Source organism: Pelmatolapia mariae, linkage group LG18 (genome assembly GCF_036321145.2).
Source record: "Pelmatolapia mariae isolate MD_Pm_ZW linkage group LG18, Pm_UMD_F_2, whole genome shotgun sequence".
NCBI classification, from domain to species: Eukaryota; Metazoa; Chordata; class Actinopteri; order Cichliformes; family Cichlidae; genus Pelmatolapia; species Pelmatolapia mariae.
Window position 1 is genome coordinate 7480194 of NC_086243.1, and position 25759 is coordinate 7505952.

The following is a 25759-nucleotide window of genomic DNA, read 5'->3' on the forward strand; positions in this document are numbered from 1 at the left end:
AAACAAGTTAATGGAAGATGCTGGTTGTGGTTGGAAACCCACTTTCAAACATGACAACAAAGTATGGAGGCACTGGTTTTTGATATGCTAATTTTTGTCTTCATGCTGGGAATAATTAATGGTCATTAATAATTAATGAAGTTACTGCAACCATGCAACATGGGTAATTGCATGCAGCTCTCTTACTTTACTAAAGTCAGAGAAAACACTTTGAAAGCTACAAGCATGCAACACAATTTTAACTGCTGTTAAGTTTGGTCAGAGTTAGATTACAGGCTGGTGAGTCTTGTTTATTGGTCCTTACAGATCCTTTTGTGCAGCGCTGTCACTGTGACTTGTGCAGTGTGGAAAATATATATGAGTTTCAAAATGGCAGGATTCACCTGCTACAGTAGTTCTACCATCCCTCCAGCTGGCGATGCCCTAAAGGTCAGGTTAGTTAGTTTATGCAAAAAATAAATAAATAAAAATAAATAAATAAATCATGAGAGCAGAAGGAAAACATTCAGTACTATGCAAACTGCTGTATTTTAACTTCTCCATGGATACAGTTTCTATGGGATCCCCAAACTCTGACAAAATCTTCCTGCTAAATAATGACAGCCCCTGACTGCCCCCAATCTGTATGACGTAGTCTAAAAGACAAAACAAAAATATAAATACAACTAAAGTACAAGTCTCTCAAAAGTCTACAGTTCTTAAGTGGGATAAAGCTCTTTATGTAATATCCCGTTTTTACGGTAGCATTGAGAGTTCAGCCACAGTTTAAAAGTACATTTATTGTTTTCTTCATTTGAATCGACAAATACAGTAAGTTTAATCTTTTTTCTTTGTAGGCGTCAACGCCCTCGTGTACTGACGTTCACAGGTGATGTTTCATTGGTTACTCGTTGGCTGTTCAAGGTAAATCCTGTGTGGGAGGGGGTGGGGGAGCAGGAGGAGGAGGGAGACTTCAGGAGCGGAGCAGTTCACGCCGCTCAGAGCGCAAGACCGCACAAAGTCAGCCGGTGCACTCTTTCAGTCCTGGGACGGATTATCATTGTACTGTCACCAATTTTTTTTCTTCCTAAAACTATTTTTAATGGTTTATATATTTCACTGGATATGTTGGTGGGATTTTCAAATGGCATTTTCCTCCTGTTCTCCTGCGTGTTGCTGGAACCCGTGAGTACACTCCGCTTAAAAACTTGACTTTTCTCATGACCTGATCTTGGGCTCGCTGTCAAGAGTGCCACAGCTGCTTGCCTGATTTAGCAGCGTAAGCTTGACCACGTAGATCACTGCCATAAGCCAGCAAACGGGTCCAGGGCTGATACGCATGCGGTCCTCCAGAGGTGTGGATGCAGGGCGCACCGCTGTGCCCCCGTGGGCAACTTAATTCCGTTTAGCATGTGTGGATGACGGGACTAATTTGGGTGTTTTTTTTTAAGGGTTTATTTTTTTCTTTCTTTTTAAACCTGAATTTATGGAACGAATAATAGTTCAAGTTCAGATAGTTCTTCGCTCCAGGTTTCTCTTTTCAGCAGCAAACAAAACGGTGGTCCTTGACTGGGATCGTTGTTCAGCGACATTCATGCGTTTTTATGCGCCCTTCATTGTCCTTTTATGACCAAGGTTAAGATGCATTACCAGGCGAAACAATGAACTTGGTTTCCCTTCAGGACACCATGGTAACGGCCTCATTTGTCTGCCTCTGCAGCCTCTCTGGTCCTCACCATGCTTCTCTTCAAACTGTCTAATGTAGAGAAGCATGTATGAATCATACTGGAATTTAGATAAAAACCCCTACAATAGAACGCCAGCACATCATCATCTGTGAAAACTCAGACTGTTGGGCTCTTTAGCTTGATAATAAGAACGATGATTAGGCTGGTGAAAGTTTCCCCCTCTCCAACTTGCTTAAGGCTGCACTGATTGGTTAATGACAACCTGTTGTCTGGCCATCACCATGGGTGAAGTGATGCTGCAGAGCCTGCAGGTGCAAGATAAATCATAATCTAAATGAGGAAGTCATCTTCTGTATGGAGAGAAACTGGAGTCCTATGGGCTCATTTCATGGCTAACAATAGCCACAGAATACCGACTGATTAATGCGATGGAGAGGAGACTCATATATCCAAGTAAGAGCAGTAAATCTTCTGCTCCTGCAGATGGTCTGTATGCATCCCAATGGTAAATCCTCATATTTCACACCGAATCACTTCATAATTCCAGATACATCATGAGGAATGAGGAATATAATGGAACGGGTCATCTCACGCGTCAAAGTTACAGATTCACTTTTTGAAGTTCATGAAAAAAATCTTTGCAATAACATTTGCTTTAAAGATTAATGATTTGTCAAATGGTGCCAAAGTTTTTTTTGCATGCACCTGCACCCTTTCAGTGCTGCTAACACTTTTTAAAAGGCGACCACTGGCCAAAGAGAAGTACGTAAAATACATGTAAATACTCTCTTCACAGGTGTTTGCAGTGGCCACACAGATGTGCGACATGATGAATCAAATCGATAAGGAGAGGATCATATGCGAGGCTCTGATTAAAAACAGAACAACAGGTATGTCAGACGCTTCGTATGTGTTTACCACGAGCTACTTATTCTGTCTCATCTTAATTCACTAATGATACAAGTGAGCTCTGATTGAAGTGACACAGTGAACTCCAAAGACAACAAAAGCTGTCCAAGCCTCCCGTCTGGCTTTAGATTACACCTTGCATGACTGAACGCTGTTTTCCACCTAATGTCAGCCCCTTGTCACATATGCAGATTCAGTTACAGAGAAAACTGATCCCGTTTTTCATTTATAAGAAATGCTATTAACAAATGCTTTTACAGTGCAACAGTAAAGCTCACCTGATCTGTAGTTTTTTATGCTTTTGTTTTTTTGCAGCACATTATACACTGTGTACATGAAGATAATTGTGTTTCATAAAGCCTCTGTGAGTGACTGAAACACTGTTGGAGGCATTATGGGACTCTGTTTGTTTCCACACAATGCAAAAGTAATTAAACTCTCATTATGTTTTTAATTTAAATTTGCAATAGGTTTAATGTTGTCAGATCCTCAGGGTAATCATGCAAATGTACCCTGGTAAGGAGATTTTTCATTGTGACAAACTGTTGAGCAGGTGCGCTGTGAAAGTGGCGTGAGCCGATTGTGCATCCCGGGAGGATACACACTGTAGAAAGACACGGAGATCTGTTGAATTCAAATAACAGCGTGTAACGAAGGGCACAGAGCTTTTTTATTAGTCATCGTGACAGCATGTTAACTCAGGTCATCTGCTGTTATGGGCCCAGCATGGCTGTAATGCCAGCTGACCTAAACTCACACGTTTTGGCTGCCATGGGAACGCCAGTGCTCCGCCTTCACCTTAAACAGGCTGCTGTTTCCCACTTGAGGGGATTCATGTGTGAAACACTGAGCAAAATGTGAGCAAAATTAAGTTTCTCTCTATCTTTGGGCATGTGAGTTTAGGTAACATACTTGTTTTTGGTCCCTCTCCTTCTTTGTCTCTCTCTAGGTTGCAGTGGGATTTGGGACAAAATCACCTGCTGGCCCAGTGCTGATGTGGGACAGGTGGTAACCATCCCTTGCCCCAAATTTCTCTTCTTTCGCTCCGAGGATGATCCTGAACGTAAGAATCAAGCTTGAAATATACGTTGCACATAGGTGTGTGTTTTAAAGAGAGTTAGAAGAGAAAAAGCATATTAGTTCATTTTACTCTTAGAAGGTTACGGTAATAAGTTAGTATTTAGTTATTTGACTAGAAAAAGTGGAAGCACATGGTAGAATCCATACATTTGTGGTGGAAAGTCACTGACACCTATTGGTAAATACATAGAGAAATTATAGAAGGTCTCAAAATGCCCATTTTTGCAAAGGTATCAGCATCAGCACTAAATTAAAGGGCAGTTTCTTTATACTTGCTTCACCTCTCCATCAAGCTTCATGGATGAGTAATCTTGTAGACAGACAGACGGACAACACTGAACATGCACCTCAGTGATTTCTTAAATATATGTGTGACTTAAAAAATATTTACAAGCAGAGTTAAAGCTGCTCTAAGTCATCTTTTGATATAAACAACAAATCTAATATCAAGTCATAAAAGTAAAAACATTACCTGTAGCAAATGAATGCACAGATTTATCATCCATTCAGTCCCCAGTAGCAGAATGTTGAAATAGTCTGAGGAAATTTCCCCCAGAATTGCAGGAGACCAAAATCAAGCTCAGAGGACAGAAAATATTGGTTTTACTTTCGTCATGCAGACGGAAACAGAACTCAGTATCTGCAGAATGCAGTGGTTTGCTAACATTCGCTAACTTTGTGTATAACGTAGTAAAATGTCAATGATCTTTATTGTAGTGGTTGATGTTACAGGGCCACAAACCACTTGACCAATTTTGAATTTCAAAGCCTTATGTTTTGTATTTCTGGCTGTTGTCAGGGTAGCCTCAGGCTAAAGAATAATTTGCCTTCATCTCATCCAGTTTACTCTTAATGTTCTTGATTGTAAACTAGTAATTTAGAATCTCCAACTAAACTACCAGGTTTTGGGGCTGTGGGAGGAAGCCAGAAAGTATCCTTGCAGGTACACACAGAAAGACCCCAAGAGGCTAATGGCTTTGAACTTTTGACCTCCTTTCTGTGAGAGAACAGTGCTTTCCACCCCACCACCATGGCACTATCGTTGTAACCAAGGTGTGCACATGAGAATCTCAGAACGCACAAATTGCCGCTCTGGAAAGCAGATGGGCTAAAGCAGGAGAAGACCCGGTGCCACTTCTGTCAGCTAAGAACAGGAAACTGAGACTACACTTTGCACAGGCTTGAAAAAAATTGGACAACAGAAGATTGGAAAAATGTTGCCTGGTCTGATAAAGCTTTGATTTTTGCTGCAGCATTCAGATGGCAGGGTCAGAATTTGGTGTAGACAACATGCAAGTCAACAGTTCAGGCTGGTGATGGTACAGTGGGATGGAGGACATTTTCTTGGCCCGTCACAAAGCTCAGATCATTTCAAACTGGTTTCTTGAACATGACAGTGAATTCACTGTATTAAAATGCCCTCCACCATTACTACATGTCAATCCAATAGAGCTCCTTTGTAATGTAGGTGAACAGAAGATTCATGTCATGCACGAACAGCTATGGTGTCAATATGGACCAAAATCGCTGAGGAATATTTCTAGCATCTTGTTCAGCTTGTGCCACTGACAATTAAAGCAGCTCTGAAGGGAAAAGGGGGTCCGGCCTGGTACTAGCAAGGTGTATCTAATAAAGTGGCCTGTGAATAGTCACTTAGTTGCTAAGATGCCTTAAAATCTCTAAAAAATAATGAATCTATCTGAGAATTTCAATGTAGTTTGACAAACATGCCACATTCAAGATAATAAAAACAATTTCAGTCTTAAACAGCCTATAAACAGTACATCACATGATTACTAAGCCTCGTAATGCCATTTTTCTTTTTTATGTCTGTATCCCTGAGTCTGAGATTAACCTGAAATTAAATGCGTATTCATGGAAACATGAGTTAAGCATGGGATATTAAAATGAATCAGAGAGATGCTGGCGCGCTGCTCATCTCGATCCCTCCTTAACTTCCATTTTGTTGTTATTGTTCCAAATATCCCTGCTATTGAGCCTGTGCCAGTATCATCACGCTCCATATCTGAGACCAGAAATAGAAATTATGGAGTGTCCTAGTGGCTCATACTCATGATGCTATTTTGGCCCTACAATCTCTTATCTTTTCTACCACCACATCTTGAATATCATAAATAATACAATAAAATTCAAAACAGTAGCAGGAAACAAGATAACAACTTCCCATGCAGACGCCATACACTCATTAAAGAGCCACACTGGTTATTTGTTCTTTATTTGGTGAAAGCCTAACAGGGAAGTAGTGCTAATTATCTGTAAGGGAAAACAGTATCCTGGGAATTTTCTGGCTGAATTGCACCATGTCTGTACAGTAGTTCCTGGGAATGTACCCCTTCGAGTTTCCTCAACATCTCTATTTGTCAATAATTACCACGTAGCCTCTCCTCAGTTAATCATGAAGTAAGAGTTGATGGAGATGTTTATTTGTAGTCGACTGGCAAAGGGGCTTTAATTTAAAATTGGAGCCTTGAGAAATATAACAGGAACAAACAGCTATAGCTGTAAAATCCCAGGTGTGGCTCTTTATAAAGCTATGCTAATCATAAAAAAAGAAGAAGTTTGCAGTGGCTAAATTTACCACGCTTTGTGTAATATTTATTGGCGGTGACAACAAAGCTGCCTGTTTGAGCTGTTTGTTTTCAAAAATAATATTTTCTTGATTTATTTGTGTTTGTAAAGTTGCGGTTGGTCCGTTAGCTCAGCTCCTGCTGCTGATAAGACAGTGAAAACATATGAATAAACCTCTCTCTTCTATATTTTGAACATAGTGGCCAAGTTGTAGCACTAAAGGAGTCGCTATTCACCGATCAGACATATTATTATGACCACCTGTCTAGTATTGTGTTGGTCCCCCTTCTGCTGCCAAAACAACCCTGAACCATCGACGTTAGCAACAGATCCTTTAAGTCCTGTAAGTTGTGAGGTGGAGCCTCCATGGATCAGACTTGTTTGTCCAGCGCATCCCAAAGATGTTAGTTTGGATTGAGATCTGGCCAAGTCAACACCTCAAACTTGTTGTGCTCCTCAAACCATTCCTGAACCATTTTTGCGTTTAGCCACAGCTATCAGGGGATACAGTTTCCATGAGGGTGCACATGGTCTCCAACAATGGTTAGATAGGTAGCACGTGTCAAAGTAACATCCACATGGATGGCAGGACCCAAAGTTTCCCGGCAGAACATTGCCCAAAGCATCATACTGCGTCTGCTGGCTTGCCTTGTTCCCATAATGCATCCTGGTTCCAGGTGTTCTCCAGGTAAGCGACACACACGTACCAGTCATCCACGTGATGCAAAAGAAAGTTATTCAGTTAAGGTCACCTTCTTCCATTGCTCCATGGTCCAGTTGTGGTGCTCGTGTGGCCATTGTTGGCAGTATACAGGAGTCAGCTACGCAGACCTATACACAACGACTGATGTCTGTGTATTCTGACACCTTTCTATCATAACTAACATAAACTTTTTTGGCAGTTTGAGCTTCCGTAGGTCATCTGTTGTACCGGTCCCCACGTGCATCAGTAACCCTTGGTCATCCATGACCCTCTCGCAGGTTCACCACTGTTTCTTCCTTGGACCACTTGTGAAAGAGACTAACCACCGCAGACCAGGAACACCTCACAAGAGCTGCACTTTTGGAGATGTTCTGACGTTCAGTCGTCTAGCCATCATAATCTGGCCCTGGCCAAACTCACTCAAATCCTTACGATTTGAGGACAAAATGTTCTCTTGCTCCCTAATATATCCCACCTACTAACAGGAGCCATGAAGAATAGATGGCCAGTGTTATTCACTTTATGAATGATGATGTCAGTGCTCATAATGTTATGCATGGTCAGTCTACACCAGTAAACATAATATTTGAAAATTAAAATTTGCTTTGGTCAGCAGGATCAAATAATGAAAATCAAGACTGAACAACACATATGAATCCACCCATGTATTTCCCACTTTCATAGTGGTACATAGTCTGAGCTCTGTTCTATGTGCACTGCTTGTATTTGGGAATGCACAGGACACTTTTCAGTACAGCATATTTTCTATGCCCACATTTAACCCCAGAGCCATTATCCGGTTCTATAACCGGATAATGGTGTGCGATGTCTTGCTACCATCTCCGGGTTGAATTGCAGTTTTCCTGAAATGTTGTCCAACAGTCTGGAACAGACGTTGAGGTATGTTTGCTAATATTTGATGGGTGTGCCAAAAGTCTTACCCTGTCAGCAGCTGCATATACTGTAAATATATATATAACCCCTGACATTTAAAAAAGGTGGAGAGCAAAATAAACGAGCTGCCACAGGTGTAGCGCACCTGCACAAGCACAAAACACTGCTTGTATCATATACTGAACCTGGAAAGGAGGTCCTATAGCTGTAATCTAGCCAGTACTTGCGGATTATGCAGGGTGCATTAGAACATTTTGTACCATCGAGTCATTATCAGCTACATGAACACTCAGTAAGGGGAAGAAAGGTTGTGTGGGAAGCTGTGATGTGGCCCAGATGGGAGATAGTATGATATGAGAGCGAATAGCACTCCAGGGAAAAGACGGGGCACATGAAGAATAACTGGATCTGTGGGGTTGAAGTCAGAGGAGGCATATTTCACTGACATGTCAGGAGGTTTACAGGATCAACAGCCCCCTCTGTGCAGTGTTGTGCTGCATTGATGTGGACCGTATCAATTATGCAGTAAATCACCTTATCAGCACAGGTCTCTGATGGTTAAACCTGGTCTACATTCAGGTCATGAAAGAAGGACTAAATCAAGTGGTGATGAACGGTCTGGGTATCTGTGCAAGAAAGCAGAAAAAAAAATGTTTAAGTCATTGAACCACTGTGTATTTTTCCTGTTATTTAGTTGTCGAAAGCTCTTTAAGGCCTTGGCAGGTTACAGACACACGATGCATACATTCTTCTTTGTGAGCGTGTTTCACAGAATGTCATGAAGTCTAATTTAACCTCACTCCTGGGAATCGTTGCAAAAGACTGAAGGTATTGACACATCCTGGGCTATTCATTTTATAAGCCTCACACACAAAAACAAGCATTACGAAACATGGCGCCATAGAGATTCGGGGTCATAAATTTAGTTGAGACAGAATTGCCATTCTCATGAACTCTTTACCTAGCAGATCTAACACAAACATGCAGCCATTCATCTCTTTTAATAGCGCTCACCCTCTCTACAGGCTGAGAATGACAGAGTGCCCAGCTGTCAACAGGTTCACCTACATGCTGCAATGTGAATTTGACATGAAGTTGATTTATAATAATACTATGGATCAAACATTTTGGATATACTTAGATAGGATAAGGCTTTGACTGTACAATACTGGCAGGAAAAGCCAAGAAGTAAAAAGAAAATAAAAATGATTATGGGGTGATGAACTTGAACACTGAAAATCCTTGCAGTCATGTTTTGGGGAATGATGAAAGCATTCTTCTGGCAATCCCTCAAACAGGCTAAATCCAGTGGTGGCATGGGCTGAAACAGCAGGGGCTTAGCTTCGCCTTTGTGTCTTGTCATGTTGTTTGAGGAAACTAAGCCTCCGTCTTCTCTGCGTTACGCTGCTCAGGTATTTGTGAGCGGACCAAATTTTGGTGCCAATACATTCTAAGACTTTGGATTGTTGGTCATTTCCCAACTCGGTGCTGATTTGATAGCGGCTGCGGAGTGATACGATTACACAATGTGTGGAATGTCCTACATTTTGATTTCCACAGCAGCATTCAGGACGTGGATTAATTTGTCACCAGATCACGGAGCTTCCATTCTTTACTGGTAGGAAAGGAGATGAGGAAAGAAGTATGACACAATAAGAGACTGAACAAAAAGCACAGAGCAGTCAATCCATGCTTCAGGATTAGACGCTCATGAAGGGAGGGACATGAGTTTTCAGGTCTAATTAGTTCATGGATCCCTTTCTAGCTTTCGTCACACTGTAAAAATCTAAATCCTCTCTGTATAATATGCCACATATACCTGCCTTCCCATTACATATGCAACAAGTGCAGAGGGCGTAAATAAGACCTAAAAAGAGGCCTTTTCAATTGTTTTTGCTTTTGTTTTTCCACAAAACTTGTACTGTACAGAGCTCCACTTATCTGTGCAGGGTCCTGCACTCAGCTAAGCAGATTTGCAAAAGTATAGACATTCTATACTTACGCAGAAGTACAGATACTAGTGTTAAAAATACTCCAGAAAGGCTCTTAAATGTACTCAAACTAAGAAAGTAAAAAGTAGCTCCTTGAAGAACATTCCTACCACCTATTTTTGTGCAACACTGTCTGAACCTTGTGCTCTATCATTGTAATAATAAAATAATATTAGTAGATGTGAATATAAGCTTTATTCCAGTCTAAATTTGAATTCTAATAAAGCTTGAATCAGGTAAGTAGAACATGAGCAGAGAAAAAGACAGAAAATGAAAAAACAGCTCTATTTTGTGCTGCTTACATTGTAGAGGGTGACATTGCCTCTAAACATGAAACAGGTTAAATGGGAGGATTCAGCATGTGGGGAACCCTAAAATCAGTTGGCTCAGTGTGGGGAAACGAATAATAAATCACAATAATTTCTATTGGGAGCTCCAGTAGATTTTCTTAGTGTAAAGGCTGTGACCAGCTGACCTGCTGCTCTTTGTGGATGTACGTCACAGAATACAACCGGATGTAAGCAGATGTTTTATGAGTTGTCTTGGCTGATTTCCATCCTCGACACTGACAGTACAGTGTTTATGCTGTCTTTTTTCTGGAAGGTATAAAATTGGCATGAAGGTGAAATTCGATGAATGAGTCTCAGCATCGTCAGCTTAACTTCACATTCATCTCTGCTACACTTTATGTAACCTGACTCTGACCATGAAACCACAGCCACTGTGCACCAGTCACACACAGTGCTTTACTTTAAACCCATCACAGCAAACTAACCTGTTTATTCTGCAGAGGATTTTCCTGCAACCTTTAAATAAGACAGCGAGTCTACGTCAGTTTGTTTAGCAGCAGGTTTCACAATATGAAAAAACATAATGTTATGTGTACTGACCAGATATCTGATTTATAAACATGAGAACTTAAATGTAACCTTTAAATTTCCAGTTTATCAAACACCACTGATCAGTCCTCATCTTTAACCCCTCTTCTTCCTTTCCTGTTCTGTCTTTCTTATCTTTCTCCATCTCTGAGTGAAGTTAGCTCTTTCTTTTCTCTCCCTGTGAAATACAGCACAGGAATACTGGACCTTTAGCTAGCAGCAAACTGTGAGACAAACTGCACACAAATAGTTTATGTGTTTGCTGATGTTTGTTGAGCTGATAGAAGCGTTGGATTTGAAATTACCTGAGAAATAAAAAACATCACTTCTGTAGGGCTAGCTATGCTGAAGTACCACAAACATAACTTATGGACACCTGCAGTTGTTCCAGTGTTGTGCCAAAAAAGAAAAATAATAATAAAATAAAAATGCAGGCCCACTTTAACCCCTGACTATGGCCCACACTTTTGCCTCTTTCATCTGTTTTATACCACATCTCCTGGTGATTAACCCATATGGAAAAGAAATAGTAAAAACTTATAAAAGACTTGCATAAGATGTGGCCTACTTCATATAGTGAATCATATAAGGCTTATATGATTTACTCATGAAAGTGGCCACTTTCTCATTACTTTCATATATTCTTTTAGGAAGTATCCAAAACATACAAGTTTCATTTATATAATTTTTCAAGGGATCTTATATCTGTTTTCACTCTTGTATGCTTTTCATACATTCATTCATCAAGTTTCACACAAGACAGATACAAACTTTATAAGATTTATATATATCTTTTCCATATGGGAATACACAAGCAGTAATGAGCTTGTTTTGAAAATGTAACGAGTAAAAAGTACAGATATTTGTTTAAAAATGTAGGGAGCAAAAGTAAAAAACAAGATTACTCGAGTACAGATACCTGAAAATTCTACTTAAGTACAGTAATGAAGTATTTCCACTTCATTAGCTCCCGCTGCTGTAGCTAAGCTCCATTCTCCTGTAGAGCAGGACTCTGAGGAACAGCACGTTACTCAAGATTAAAGATTTACAGACATATCTAATTTTCAGCACTTTCAATAAGAGAAAATCTCTGGCCTGCTGTACGCTACTCCGGACAACTACTGGACTCAGCTTTAACCCAAAAAGCCCTACTTTATCTTGCTGTAATTTCATTTACTTCATTGTTCTCGCAAGTTTGACTCTACTCTTAATTTTAAAAAGTTCTATCTTTTGTTACCGCAAATCTGCAACACTGTATTTTGGTCATGCAGTTTCTTAATTGTCAGTCTAAATGCACCTTTCACCTCTGCCCTCTGTCGTGCAGAACAGACCAAAATATCTCTGCTTGACTGATGGCCACCTGGTGTTTGTGTGTACAGCCTTCACATAATTAAGAAACAGATGGAAGCAAGTGCACATGGGAATTGCCTCAGCATCTCTGAGCCAGTTGGGCGACTGAGCCCCTTCAGTCATTCATTCTGTTTCCTTTGATTATTTGGGTGTATTCCAGGGAGACATGAGTCTCAGCATGTTTTAATTAAACGCAGTGCTATGTCTGCCCTGCAGCTCTTACAACTCCCATCTCAACAAGCACTTTATTCTACTGTTAAAGGATAGCAGGAAGAGCGGCGTAAAGTAATATGAATAATTTCCAGTGTTGTTCCTCTGTCCCTTTGCTCATTAGGTAACCTGTCAAAGACCTGCACCGAGGATGGTTGGACCTCAGTCAGCATGGACTCCTACATAGCAGACTGTGGATATAATCCCAACACCACCATGGATAGCCATGAAGTAAGTGTGGCACTGGAACTTTAAGTGAAATGTCCCATACCTGATGAACTGTGTACTGAAACGTATTGTTACAGGAGGTATTCTTCCACGCCATCAAAGTGGGATACACCATCGGTCACAGCGTGTCGCTCATCTCTCTGACAGTCGCTATCGTCATATTGTGTCTCTTCCGGTAAGGTGATTCATCATAACACTGCTTAATGTTCCCACATAAAGACAATCAAACACCTATTAAAGCAAGAAAACCCCGTCGATCTCTCATTTCCTACCATGCTTCCTGCATTTTATTGAGGTCTTACAATCTTTTCACACAGCAATGTAACTGGATTAAGTGGGAGAAGTCGTCCAAATGTGGGTGGGTGCAAGCAGTCACCAAGTCAAACCGTAAAGTTGGATCACTTAGATGAGCATCTCTTATTCACTGCATGCTCTGTCCTGACCTTAAGGTCACAAGGTCGTGGAGAAATGTGAGTGATTGTTGGCGGGGATCATTAGAACAGGTTTAAGTGGCAAGTGTGTGTAGCGTCTAATAAACATCAGCTGGCTGTGCTTGCATTTCAGGCTGTTTGTGTGTCGCGGGCTAAACAGCAAGCGCTGTGTTTACTCCTTGGGTTTTTTGACATGCGATTGGGTTTGCATTCTGGAGCGGAGACGCAGGATGTTAGCAGCGCCTGCTGTTTATGTCGGGGTGCAGATGCGGCGTTCATGCAGCTGAGCGATACTTCATCTCAGCTCAACTGTCCTGCTGCATTTACGCAACTCACCCCAGGTCATCGTGTCACGGGGAAGGTATTTGTTTGAAAGCAGGCAAAAGAGAGAATTTACATTAGTGACATTTTCTCAGCACCCCCTGCTTCTCTCCCCCTACACACCGATTTGTTCTTTTTTATTTCCTTGCTCCACATCCCTTATAAATATTATGTCACTGAAAAAGCTACATCCAAAGTGGGAGACATGCAGAAAGCCTTTCATGACAATTGCAGGGTTTAAATGAATTGTGACATTTAGATAGCAGCACAGCAAAGCACGGTGGTAGGAAATTACAAGGCGATAATCATGTGTACACTAAGTGCTTAGAATGGCTGCTGTCCTGAGCTGAAAAGCACATCTGTTCTGTGCTCCTCTGAACTAAGTCAGTGAAGTTTCTAGTGCATATTCTCTTGATACACGATTTTTTTCTGATGATTTCCGAGACACATGATGAGCTCATTCACTGTAACCAGTCGGGATGCATTAGGAGTACTTTGCCTGTTCATTTTCTGTGTATTTGTATTCTTCTTCAGGAAGCTGCAGTGCACAAGAAACTACATCCACATGCATCTGTTTGTGTCTTTCATACTGAAAGCTGTGACTGTTTTCATCAAGGACGTGGTTCTGTACGAAGTCGGCGAGACAGATTGCCAACCATCTGTGAGTACGCCGTTCACCGTCCTTTCTCTTTGCTGCTGAAAGCTCTGCAGGATGATTTTTCTATTATTGAACTGGTTGCGCGAATTGATTTCCCTCTCTGCCTAACTGAAGTTCGGCATCGTTGCTCAGCAGCCGCTTTCCCACTCTGACTTTAATGCTTTGTCTCAAAGTTTACTCAGCGTTCTGGGTGTAGCAGTGTTTGCCGAGGCACTTCTGCTCTTAAAATGATGTTTCCCTTTTCATCTGTGCACCAGGATGTTGTGAGAGTTCCTGTTTGCCGAACATTAAGCCTGAACTTGAACATTAAGCCTGAACTACAGACAGCTTTGTCAATAAATCACATTAGAGTGCTGTATTGACTTTATTACCACAACATGCCACAACGTCATAACTGATAAGTTAAGTATTTAGATAAGCTCCTAGATGTGGCATTGCTCCCTGTAATAAGGCTACTTTATGAAACTGATCAAGTCACCAACGTTAGTGCTGTTTTCTTGCCACTTTATTACCAGAGAGGACTGGATCAACTCGCTGTAAATCACCCGCTTTACTATATCGCTGAGTGCTGTTGCTTAATGGCTGAGTTTAGACATTTCTCCTTCAGGGTACACCGGCTGTCCTGACCTAAACACAGCTGCTAAATATCTCACAGATTTCTAAACTCCTCAGTGAAAAAGCAAAAACAAAAGGAGGCGGAAAGTATAGTTTTATATCTTAAAATCACTTCTGTTTACTTGGTGTGAGGCACACTACTTAGCTTGTAAAAATACAGTTGGGGTGAAAGCGGAAAACCTCGTGCAAAATAACACAGAGAGTTGCAAGAACACACATTCCTAGTTTTAATCTAACCCTGGAAACAAATCAAATGTTGTGTCACCACTTCATTTATGTGGATAACAAAATAACTATAGACAGACCTGATAAAATGAAAATATGTCCTGTTTAAATTATAATGTCATTTCAGGACATTATAAAAACCTGGTCTTTAGAAGGTCTTAAAATTATGTAAATACAACCTAAGATGAAATATGAAATATGAAACATGACATATTAAATACAATATAAACCGAAATGCAAGAAGCAGTGTGTGAAAAATTAACTACACCCTCACTGCTTCCAATTAAGGAAGGAATTACATGGATAAGTAGACTATTCAATGCTCAGAGAAACTGCAAAAAATCCAAGGGCTACATTTTAAGCTCAATAGGCCTCAGTTAGTGCGTTAAATGTTAAAGTTCATGACAGTATATTTAGAAAAGGACTGAACCAGGGTTTGTAAGTATTGTCAGGAGAAAGCCTCTTTCTTTTAAAAACCAACTGTCAAGCACGGTGGAGGAAGCATTATGATATCGGCTAGCTTTGCAGCCACAGGACCTGTGAGTCAACCATGAACTCCTCTGTATGCCAAAGTATTCTAGACTCGATGTGAGGCCAACAGCTGAAGCCTGGCTGAAACTGGGCCATGTAACAGGATGATGATCCCAAGCAGAGCAACAAATCTACAACAGAATGGCAGAAAAAGAAAAGGTTTCAATAATTACAGTCCAGATCTCAACCTGACTGAAATGCACTTGTCATGGTTAGTGCTGTGTGACAGGCAGGAAGGAGGACCCAAATGCAGGACTCACAGACGGAGGGTTAAACTTAAAGCGCAGCTTTATTCCTGGGAAAAATCTTGAATACAGAAAACAAAAAGCGAAGCATAATAACTAGAGCTAACGAACTCAGGACTCAAGGAACTGGAAAACAAGAAACCTAAACTAGAAAGAGCTACAGAGACTAGGAACACAGAGGAAACGCACAGCACTGAGGAGGTGTGTGAAGGTTAATGACGTGACAACAAGCAGGGGAAGACTGAGGACTAAAATACACAGGAGGATCACGAGAGGACGGGGAGCAGGAAAAAAACACAGCTGGGGCAAATCAGACATAATGAGATGAGGGAAGGCAAAACTAGATACACTGACACAGGACACAGACTATGAAAATAAAACAGGAAATACGACACGTACACTCAGACACATGACTGACTGGGGAACAAGAGAATAAACCCGAGGGCAGAACTAAATCTAAGAACTAGAAATCACAAACCCAGAAGAGAGCTAGATATGCAAAACAGAAACCGAAACACTAGTGGTCATAAACCAAGATTAAACCAAAGATTACTAATCCCCATCCTCTCGTGATCCTACCAGTGTATAATAATAAAAAAATCAAAACACTGGGTCACCAACCCAGGACCGTGACAGCACTACTGGGACCTTTAGAGAGCTGCGCATAAATGAATGCCTGCAAACTTCAATGAACTGAATCAATGTTGTACAGAAGAGTGGGCCAATAACGTCAACCCAGCAGGACAGAGAGTACCAAGCAATGTTACATTAGATAACAATGAAGAACATGGAAAAATAATAGAACATCAGTATTGTTTGATAACACTGAAATAAAACTAAGTTGCAAACATATGCATTTAGTGTGTATCAAGTGTGATTGTTTATCTTAGATAAGCGAGAGTGAACCTGATGTTAGTGGAACAGAAGCTCCCTGACAGCATAGAGAGGCTGGTTCTGTGTAATGTCTTACACTGATAGTACTTTGTACATGATATGAACGACAAGTTAAGTAAATAATGCCATCAGAATTTAACCATATGTTGCTGCGGTACAATAAGGCAAATTCCACAGTAAAAAGGATTTATTTTAAACTTGATATCTAATACAAGCATCTTAGGACACTTCTGCAAACAACGCTGGTTTTAGTTTTGAAACCTTGTGCAAGTGTGCATACAGCAGGACAAAACTGAGACTTTTGGAAATGATGGTCCAGGCACCCACGTGTGCTTCCTGTCTATTCGTCTCAAAAGCTAATCTAACACATTATGGATCGGCTTACAAATTTTTTTGTGATGTCATCTTTCTTGTGTGGGTACTCCACTCTGTCCATCCATCCATCCATCCATCCATCTTCTTCCGCTTTATCCGGGGCCGGGTCACGGGGGCAGCAGCCTAAGCAGAGAAGCCCAGACCTCCCTCTCCCCAGCCACCTCCTCCAGCTTATCCAGGGGAACAAAAAGGCATTCCCAGGCCAGGCGAGAGATATAATCTCTCCAGCGTGTCCTGGGTCTGACCCGGGGCCTCCTCCCGGTGGGACATGCCCGGAACACCTCACCCAGGAGGCGCCCAGGAGACATCCTTGTCAGATGCCCGAACCACCTCAGCTGGCTCCTTTCGATGTGGAGGAGCAGCGGCTCTACTCTGAGCCCCTCCCGGATGGCTGAACTTCTCACCCTATCTCTAAGGGAGAGGCCAGCCACCCTTCGGAGGAAGCTCATTTCCGCCGCTTGTATCCGCGATCTCGTTCTTTCGGTCACTACCCACAGCTCGTGGCCATAGGTGAGGGTAGGGACGTAGATCGACCGGTAAATTGAGAGCTTCGCTTTTACACTCAGCTCCCTCTTCACCATGACGGACCAGTGCAGCGTCCGCATCACTGCGGCCGCAGCACTGCGGCCGCAGCACCAATCCGTCTGTTGATCTCCGGCTCCCTTCTCCCATCACTTGAACTTGAACTCCTCCACTTGGGGCAGGAACTCATCCCCGACCCGGAGTGGGCACTCCACCCTTTTCCGGCTGAGAACCATGGCCTCAGATTTGGAGGTGCTGATCCTCATTCCCGCTGCTTCACACTCTGCCACCTGCTAAACTATGTGCTTTTAGCAATAGCTGCAATTCACAATCATTAGCTGAAAGTGCTTTATGTTGTGAGGTATAACCAGTGTTCCCTCTAATTTTTCATGTGTCTGAGCGAACACACAAACTCCCTGAGCGGTCCCTTGGACCACTGTGAGCAACAGCAGACGTGTGCACTGTGGTCACGCCAGCATCGAATCCATCCAAGTTACATGGTTTATTAAAATAATCAAATTACAGCATTTACATTTATGTTAGACTACTTTTAATTAACTGCTTTAGCCCACTTACAATGAAAATTTAAAAAAAAACCTGAAAATTTTGAAAACACAACTTTTTTTTTTTCTGACTTGTATTATGAGTATGAGTCTGTGATCTGGGAGAGAGTCCTGTAACTCTCTGTCTGCAAAATACAGCATATAATGACCAATGTTGGGCAATTAATTATATAGTTACTTCTTCAAAAAAGGAACTGAGTTATGCAAACAAAGTTTTTGCAGCTGTTTACCTAGAAATGCAGCCAATGCGTTTTTTAAATAAACATTTCAAACTATTTACAGAACAATCAGCTGTTCTGCATCAAATTTGATGCCACACAAATTACTTGTGCCACTCCAAAAAATAATTTCTGTCCACTATGAGATAATAAAGGAGAACAACAGCCTGATACCTGCAGGCCTGACAACAGGAGATGTATCACTCCTGTAACACCTGTAACATTCAGTAGTCGCCTCATTGTTCTGACACACACAACAAAACTATTGACTACACTACACGCTAATTACACAAGATTTGCGCTAAACGTCGCAAATCTCTCACATCGCAAAACACCGCCGTCACTCCTAAAACTTCCCCCTTTCCTAAACAACTAAATGCCATGTTGCCATATCATTTTTTGATTGGTCCACATGGTACATTTTTCGACCAATAGGAAAGGGTGGGTTTTTTGGTTTTGTCTTTGCTCACAGGCGGACAGTGCTTTCGAGCGTTTTCCTTATAAAACGCCGTTGTTCCCGCAGTAAATATAAACAACGATAGTATTCAGGAAGAAAACCAAACATTGCATATATTTTTATCATAATTCTGGTTTTACGTGGCCTATCAACACAATTTAAAAACTGGTATAAAGTCTACACTTTTGCCATCATTTGTTCCGTCTGTCCTGCTCACCTCTCCAATGGTTGTACACGTTGTCATTAACGTGGCTTCACTCCACATCAGCCACGCCGCTTTGCTAGCTAAAACACCGGTGTCGGCACATAAGGACGCTGTCATAGCCTGTCAACGACGTGGATTAGCTGCGTATATACGAATGTGAATCGCATCATTGGCTGGACTATGGGATAAGGTGGCATCGTTCTAATCCCGTACTGGAGCAGCCAGTGACTTACTGACTAACACTGCAAAACAGAATTGTTAAAGTATTAATTTTACTTTCAGTTCAGGTTAGATTTTTTTGGTGCGCAACGCAGATTTCATGTGAGCAGAGACCGTGCCAGCAGTGCGCAATTGCGCACGCGCACAGCTTAGAGGGAACATTGGGTATAGGGCTTTGGAGCGTGATGTCACGGGAGGGGGCATGACAGTAGGCCAAACGAAGCACACGGAAGCGTCAGCTATGGTTCATACGTACTGTGTTGTCGGTTGCAACGTCAGATCACACGATAAGGAAGGCAAGAAGCTGGAAAATAGGCTTTCTTTTCATCGTTTCCCCTCCTGGAGGCAACGGGAGGGATCTCATGTATCCGATATTACTAAACGAAGACGTCAGGCTTGGATTGCAGCGGTCAGACTCGGACCGGCACGCAAGGCGAGTGCAACGAAAGCGAAAAAGAGCACCCATCGGAGGTAACCCCCGCCCCAAAAACATACAAAATTGCGCTCATTGTACGCTAATCTGCACATAACTTTCAGATGAATCACGCACCTGGAATACTGGTGTACATTTACCTTATGTGTATGCACTAATTTTATCTTACATGCTTTCATTATGCAGCTGCAGAGTATGAAGGTGTGCCCCGTGCAGAAGTAATAGATGAAGATCTGACAGAAGACCAACAACAAAATCACCATGTCATGGAGGCTGTGGACAGGAGTTACTCGTATCATGTGAGGGTGAAGACACAGCACTGCTTGATAAGAATGTTAAGGTGTGCTGTGTTTTGGTGAATATGTGCCCCAGTGTGGTTGTCAAACCAGGGCCAAATGAAACTTGCTCTTGTTGAATATTCATAAAACTGCTGTGTTGCATGTACAGTTCATTGTAAATAATTGTACTTTCTGTAAAGTGGTTTCAATAAAACAAATGAAAAGTATGTTTATTTTTTTTTTAATTCAAGATCTGTTCACATGTACTTAGCAAGTACATGTGCAGGTACACATGAAATGCAAACTATTTACATGGCAACGCACAGCTGGCTTCAATCGTGAATCGTTCATCTAGAGCAATTTTGGGGGCAGCTGCTGAGAAGTCAATGTTATGTGCAACCTCTGGCTGTATCTTGGTCATATGGTCAACGTACTCACAACGTGGAGGCTTAAAAACGGCCAAATCTTGTACCCAACCGTTTGTGAATTAGATGTGCGCCTCCAGGAATTTATAATTCCGAAAATGATTCGCCGTGTATGCGCTGACTCCACAGACAAGGTACGCGAAAATATCGGGATAGGACAACAGCGGTAGGCTGTCTGGGTTTCCGCTCCACTGCCTTATTTCATACGGGTCCACATTACCGATGCACGCTATTTTTTCCAAGTACCGTCTCTTGGCGTCTGGGCGCAGTCGGTCGCGATACAGCCCTTTGTCTTTTGCGCTGATTTTAAGCATGGTTCTGACAGTCCTGCTTCCAACACAGTGTGTTTGTTTTGATTTGTGGCCTTCTGTCATGGCGCCGGGATCCCACAATGCACTGCGGCGTGACGTCAACTCCAAAGCCCTATAACAGTCCTCTATGTGCAGCACTTGGTGAGAGTGGGAAGGAAGAACTCCCTTTTAACAGTTAGACACCTCAAGGCTCCAGGGAGAGGCAGACATCTGAGGGTGAGGAGAAAGAAACAAGAGAAAAGAGGACCATACACAGATCTTGAACAGCAAATAAAACATAACAAAGAACTATAAGCGACAATAAACAGAAGTTAAATACACACGACGCTGGAACTTGTTATAATGTTGTACTGTGGAAGTCGCTCATTTTCAAGTTGCTGTTGGTTCAAAGTGCTGAAGTTAGACTTCTGACTGGAACATGTAGCACAAGCATATTTTGCATATCTGTCTAATTTTGTTGCTTACCAAGTTCTTGACTGCCCCAGTCCCAGTTTATTTGTCAGCCCTGGAACTCTAACCCTAAGTTGTTTGCTTAGCTCAGCTGATTAACAGCTTTAGGCCGTCTTGATAGTGAGAGGGGAATTTTAGGCTTCTTCTAGTTCTGTTTAACTCAGGTTGGCTAATTCAATAACAATATTTGCCTAAAAGCATTTTCCCATTTGGCATTTTAAGTTATGGAGCAGACATTGCAGTGGGTCAGTGTGGACTATGTTAAACCTACCGATCTATCAGCAGTGGTTTCTCCTAATATTGCAGCAAGGAGCTTTAAACTTGGATTTCAGTTACATGTACTGTAGATTACAGATCTAAATGGTCAAATACTCTGTCAGTATAATCAGCCCAACTACAAGATAGCACATGTGTATTGACCTTTAATTGTTATTTTTTGTGCCCTTGGGATTAGTTTGCTAAAAACGTCCTCAAGTAACCTTTTGAATCATTTAAATGGAAATAGATTTATATATGTATCTACATTCATTTGCACATTAAAGCCAATAACATGTTAATGTTTTTTAGGTGGGCTGCAAGGCAGTGATGGTTTTGTTCCACTACGGGGTCATGGCCAGTTACTTCTGGCTGCTTGTGGAGGGCCTCTATCTTCATGCTTTGTTAGCTGTGTCCTTCTTCTCTGAGAGAAAGTACTTCTGGTGGTACATCCTCATTGGGTGGGGTAAGTGTTAGCTCTCATGCCAGTTATTGATGAGTAGGCTTACAGGTCGCTCTCAGAATCTCATTTGCAAGGGGATCGGATGTGTCCATTTGTCTGTAGTGTCAGTGCAGCCATCAGGCAACCTGAATGCCTTCATTAGTCTTTACTACAACCACTGGATCCGTCCATCCATTACTTATATCTGCTTTATCATGGAGAGATATACGGGACACTGGAGCCTATTGCAGCTGGCATGAGGCAAGAGGCTGGATACATCCTGGACTGGTGGTTGGGCCTTCACAGGGCCAAGACAGAAATCATTCACACTTGCAGCCAACTTAGACTCATCAGTTACCCTAAAATGCATATCATGGGACTATGGGAGGGAACTGGAGTATATATTATTTTATGTAAAAGAGGTTTAATACATGCAGCTGCTTCAGAGAAATACTGAACTTTCAATCTGCACATGAATGAGTTTTCCTTAGTTTAGCAGCAGCATTCAGTCAAAGAGTCCCGCAATGCTTTTGGAAGGCAAATAGCTTTATATATGTATGGCAAACGTAACATATAAATAAATTAAATTCTTTGCCGAACTTAGAGATCAAACAAGTAGACCTGAACTGCTATATTTCAATTTCAACAGCAATATGGTCCCTGCTTTCATCAGAATTCATATATTCATAAAAAGGTGCTAGGTGGAACCTTTGAGGAGTTTCATCTTAATTTCAGTTAAAATCTGAAAAGATTTTACCTTTTGATCCTTCAGTTGCCTTTGACGTATATATTCAACAATATTTATTTTCCCTTCACAGTGAAATAAATCTAGAAATAGGCTTGAAATGTTGTGTCTGCAAGCAGGAAAATGGAAACAAGCCTTTCCCACAGATACCCAGGATGAATCAGTATTGGCACAGAGCACACATGAGTCGTGTTAAGAATGATAAGCATAGCTAAAAAGCAATATTGCTTCAGCTGTAAACCCATTCATAAGATTAACAGTGTGCTCATGCCCAAATGTGGTACAGATAAATAAATAAGTATATAAAATAATCTATAAAATAAATCATAGAGCTGATCATTTCTCTCTGAGAAACAGAGATCATTTTAATGTTGAAATAACTTAGAGGTAATTCTGTTTGTGTTGTAATTTGTCTGCAGGGGTTCCGACCATCTTTATCTCAGCGTGGGCGATAACGAAGGCTTTTTCTAATGACACTGGGTGAGTTCATCTTTTTAGTCTTGTTTTCTTGTTGATTAAAGTGAAGTTATCATTTGGGATGCACTGATTGTGAAAGTCTTAGCCAATACTGATGCAGATATTAGAATTACAGTTCTGTGCAAAAGTCTTGAGCCATGCCTTATTACTTTAGATTTTGCCATGAAAATAAGTGCAGCGACTTTTTGAAGCGTTCATACATACATGGAAATATAAGAAGAAACCAGAGTTTGTATCATTGTAATGATTTTCAATATTTGGTATGAACAAACTCTTAGTCAGCTTTCATGTAATTTCTTTAAGTAGTCTTCATGAAAAGTAAAGGGACCGTCAAAGCTCCTCTTCTTTCATCCATTACAAAGATTAACAGCTGGTCTTCGGAGCAATTTTGCTGCCTCTGTTTACAGTCCAGTGATGTTGTTTTTATGATCTCTTATTGAGAACTTCTTGTTTGCATTTCCTTTTTTCCTGTCAGATGCTGGGAGACAATTGATGACGGCCCTTGGTGGATCATCAAAACCCCCATTTTAATCACCATACTTGTGAGTCAGTGCAGCTCTTTGTGAGTAACATTCCAATCTCAGCTTAATGCAAAATTAACCAGTCTGCTACTTTCGTGGCAGGTGAACTTTTTCCTCTTCATTTGTATCATCCGGATTTTGCGGCAGAAGATGAATTGCCCAGACATTGGAAGAAAGGAGTCCAATCAATACTCGTAGGTATTCAGTGCAAAATGTCAGCATCTTGATCATAGTGCAGGTTGCAGTCATTTCTTATCAGGTGATGCTAATTTAATTAATTTTGCTGCTGTTAGGTTTTTATTTTGACTAAGCTCTTGCACAGTGACAGATAGTCGACTCTGGCCTTTGTGCACGAGCTTTCTCTTTACTTCTTTTTCCTCCCATCTCATGTTTTTAGGAGACTGGCTAAATCAACTCTGTTGTTGATTCCTCTCTTTGGCATAAACTACATTATTTTTGCTTTCATCCCCGATGACATTCACCCACAAGTGAGGATGGTGTTCGATCTTATTCTCGGGTCATTTCAGGTAACGTCCCTGCATTAAGTCTGCAACACTTTCCAAATGGTGCACAGAAGCAGGCAGCACTACTTATAGATGAATGTCTGGATTTTTTGCTTGAAATATCGTGTTTTAGACGGAACTGCTGCCGCAAGTGGACATCTTTTCATTTGATTGCAAAGTTTTATGAAGATAGTTTGTCGGATGGAGCAAATGAATGGTTGGTTTTGCTGACATGTTTAACTTTGTACGCTTGAATAATGAGTTTGCTCGTTTGCTGAGCATTAAATTGAAAGTAAACTCTGAGAGCAAAGTGCAATGATGGAAGCTGTGCAATGGAAAGTATTCTCAATTTATAAGCGTTGTAGTTCAAAGTGATATCTCCTGGGAACATTTCCCAGGGGATCAGGATGATAAACTTGCTGTCTGAGCCTGAAGTTGGTCGTCATTTTACCATCATTATTCATACGCAAGTATTTAGAGTGTTTCCCCAGCTGTGCGATCATACTTGTATTTCTGTGCAACAACAGCTCTTACAGGGCGATGTGTGTGTGTGTGTGTGTTTTTTTCCCATCTCTTCAACAGGGTTTTGTGGTTGCTGTCTTGTACTGCTTTCTAAATGGAGAGGTGAGTAAATTCTAACAAAACAAAGCTCTCTAAGATAAATTAGCTAAATCCTTTGTTTCATGCCTGCTTAACGATGCTCCTCGTTCTGTTTGTCTACCTCTCTGCTTGTCCTGCAGGTGCAGTCGGAGATTAAGCGTAAGTGGCGCAGGTGGATGCTGCAGAGGTTTCTGGGTGCTGATACTAAGTACCAGCAGCCCTCCATGGGCAGCAACGGCAACAACTTCAGCACCCAGATCACCATGATGACCAAATGCAGCCCCACAACACGCCGGACATCTGCGTGTCAGGAGCGCCTCTCGTCCATCTGATATCCAGTTAAAGTTACTGTCGCTCTTTGATTTAAATCCTTAGGCACTGAATGTGTGGCTCGCATACGCTGTTGCCACAGGATCGATATTGGTTACTGAGTATTTTTAGCGATTGCCTGTCAAAAATTGAGTGAGACTGAATTTTTCTTGCCAGAATTGAAAGGTAAAACCGCTGTAATGAGAGGCCTTTGGTTAGGGAGGTCTGCACCAACAATCTGGTTTCTGATATTTGTATGAAAGCCAGTGTCATGTGGAAATATGTACAGATGGGCTCATACTGCATATTAGTGCTTTGTTGATATCTGGAACTGGAAAAGGCTACAGGCAAGTTATAAAAAGTCGGTCCTCAGTATAACAATAACTACAGTAACGTGCAGAGAGAAAGCTCTTCTTAACCCTCATGGACACTGAAGTGAATTCAATGTCCTCTGACCAATAACACCAGAGACAAGCTGCAAGATGTTTATCAAAAGGGTGTGTGACAGAAGAGGTCTCCAACCACTAATGGCCCATGTTGCTTAAGGGAACAATGGAAGTAGCTTTAGTGACTGTGTCAGGCTGCTGTGAACCGTCAGAGGAGGAATATAAAGCATAGGCAGTGCAGTGGAGGTTCCTAATGCTGCCTATGACAGTTTTATTCAGGGGATACTCTGCTGAATTACTGCCGGCTAACATTCCAGAGGAGAGACTGAACCTCCTGCTTGTGAAATTCAGTTCAGATTACAGAGGCTTTTAGTTTTTGTCTGAGTGCACAGTCAGATAACAGATGGACCAGCTGTATTCCATTAATCCACAACCTACAAGACTGTAAATAAATACGCAGTAACAACAACTTACTTCCATTAACTGGATTGCATGGATAGTTTATTCCGCTGCATTTATTTTAAATGTATTCATCTATTTTATTTCTCTAGTGAGACAAGCAGGTCAAAGTTTTCATTAGCTGTAAAATATCTTGTTACTTACAACATGGATTGGCATGCTCACGGATCCCAGACTTTTCCCACTG

The 25759-nt window shown here is 41.5% G+C and overlaps 1 protein-coding gene across 1 annotated transcript; it reads left to right on the forward strand.

Moving 5' to 3' along the window:
* The first annotated feature begins 1072 nt into the window (after positions 1-1072).
* LOC134616734 (vasoactive intestinal polypeptide receptor-like) lies at positions 1073-24911 on the forward strand. Its single transcript, XM_063461713.1, has 14 exons — positions 1073-1164; positions 2464-2557; positions 3526-3639; positions 12396-12502; positions 12577-12674; positions 13786-13889; positions 17386-17423; positions 21443-21596; positions 22737-22797; positions 23270-23336; positions 23418-23509; positions 23713-23842; positions 24401-24442; positions 24559-24911. Exons 1-14 carry the CDS (start codon positions 1105-1107, stop codon positions 24748-24750), a joined length of 1353 nt encoding a protein of 450 aa, XP_063317783.1. The 5' UTR covers positions 1073-1104; the 3' UTR covers positions 24751-24911.
* Positions 24912-25759: the final 848 nt, after the last annotated feature.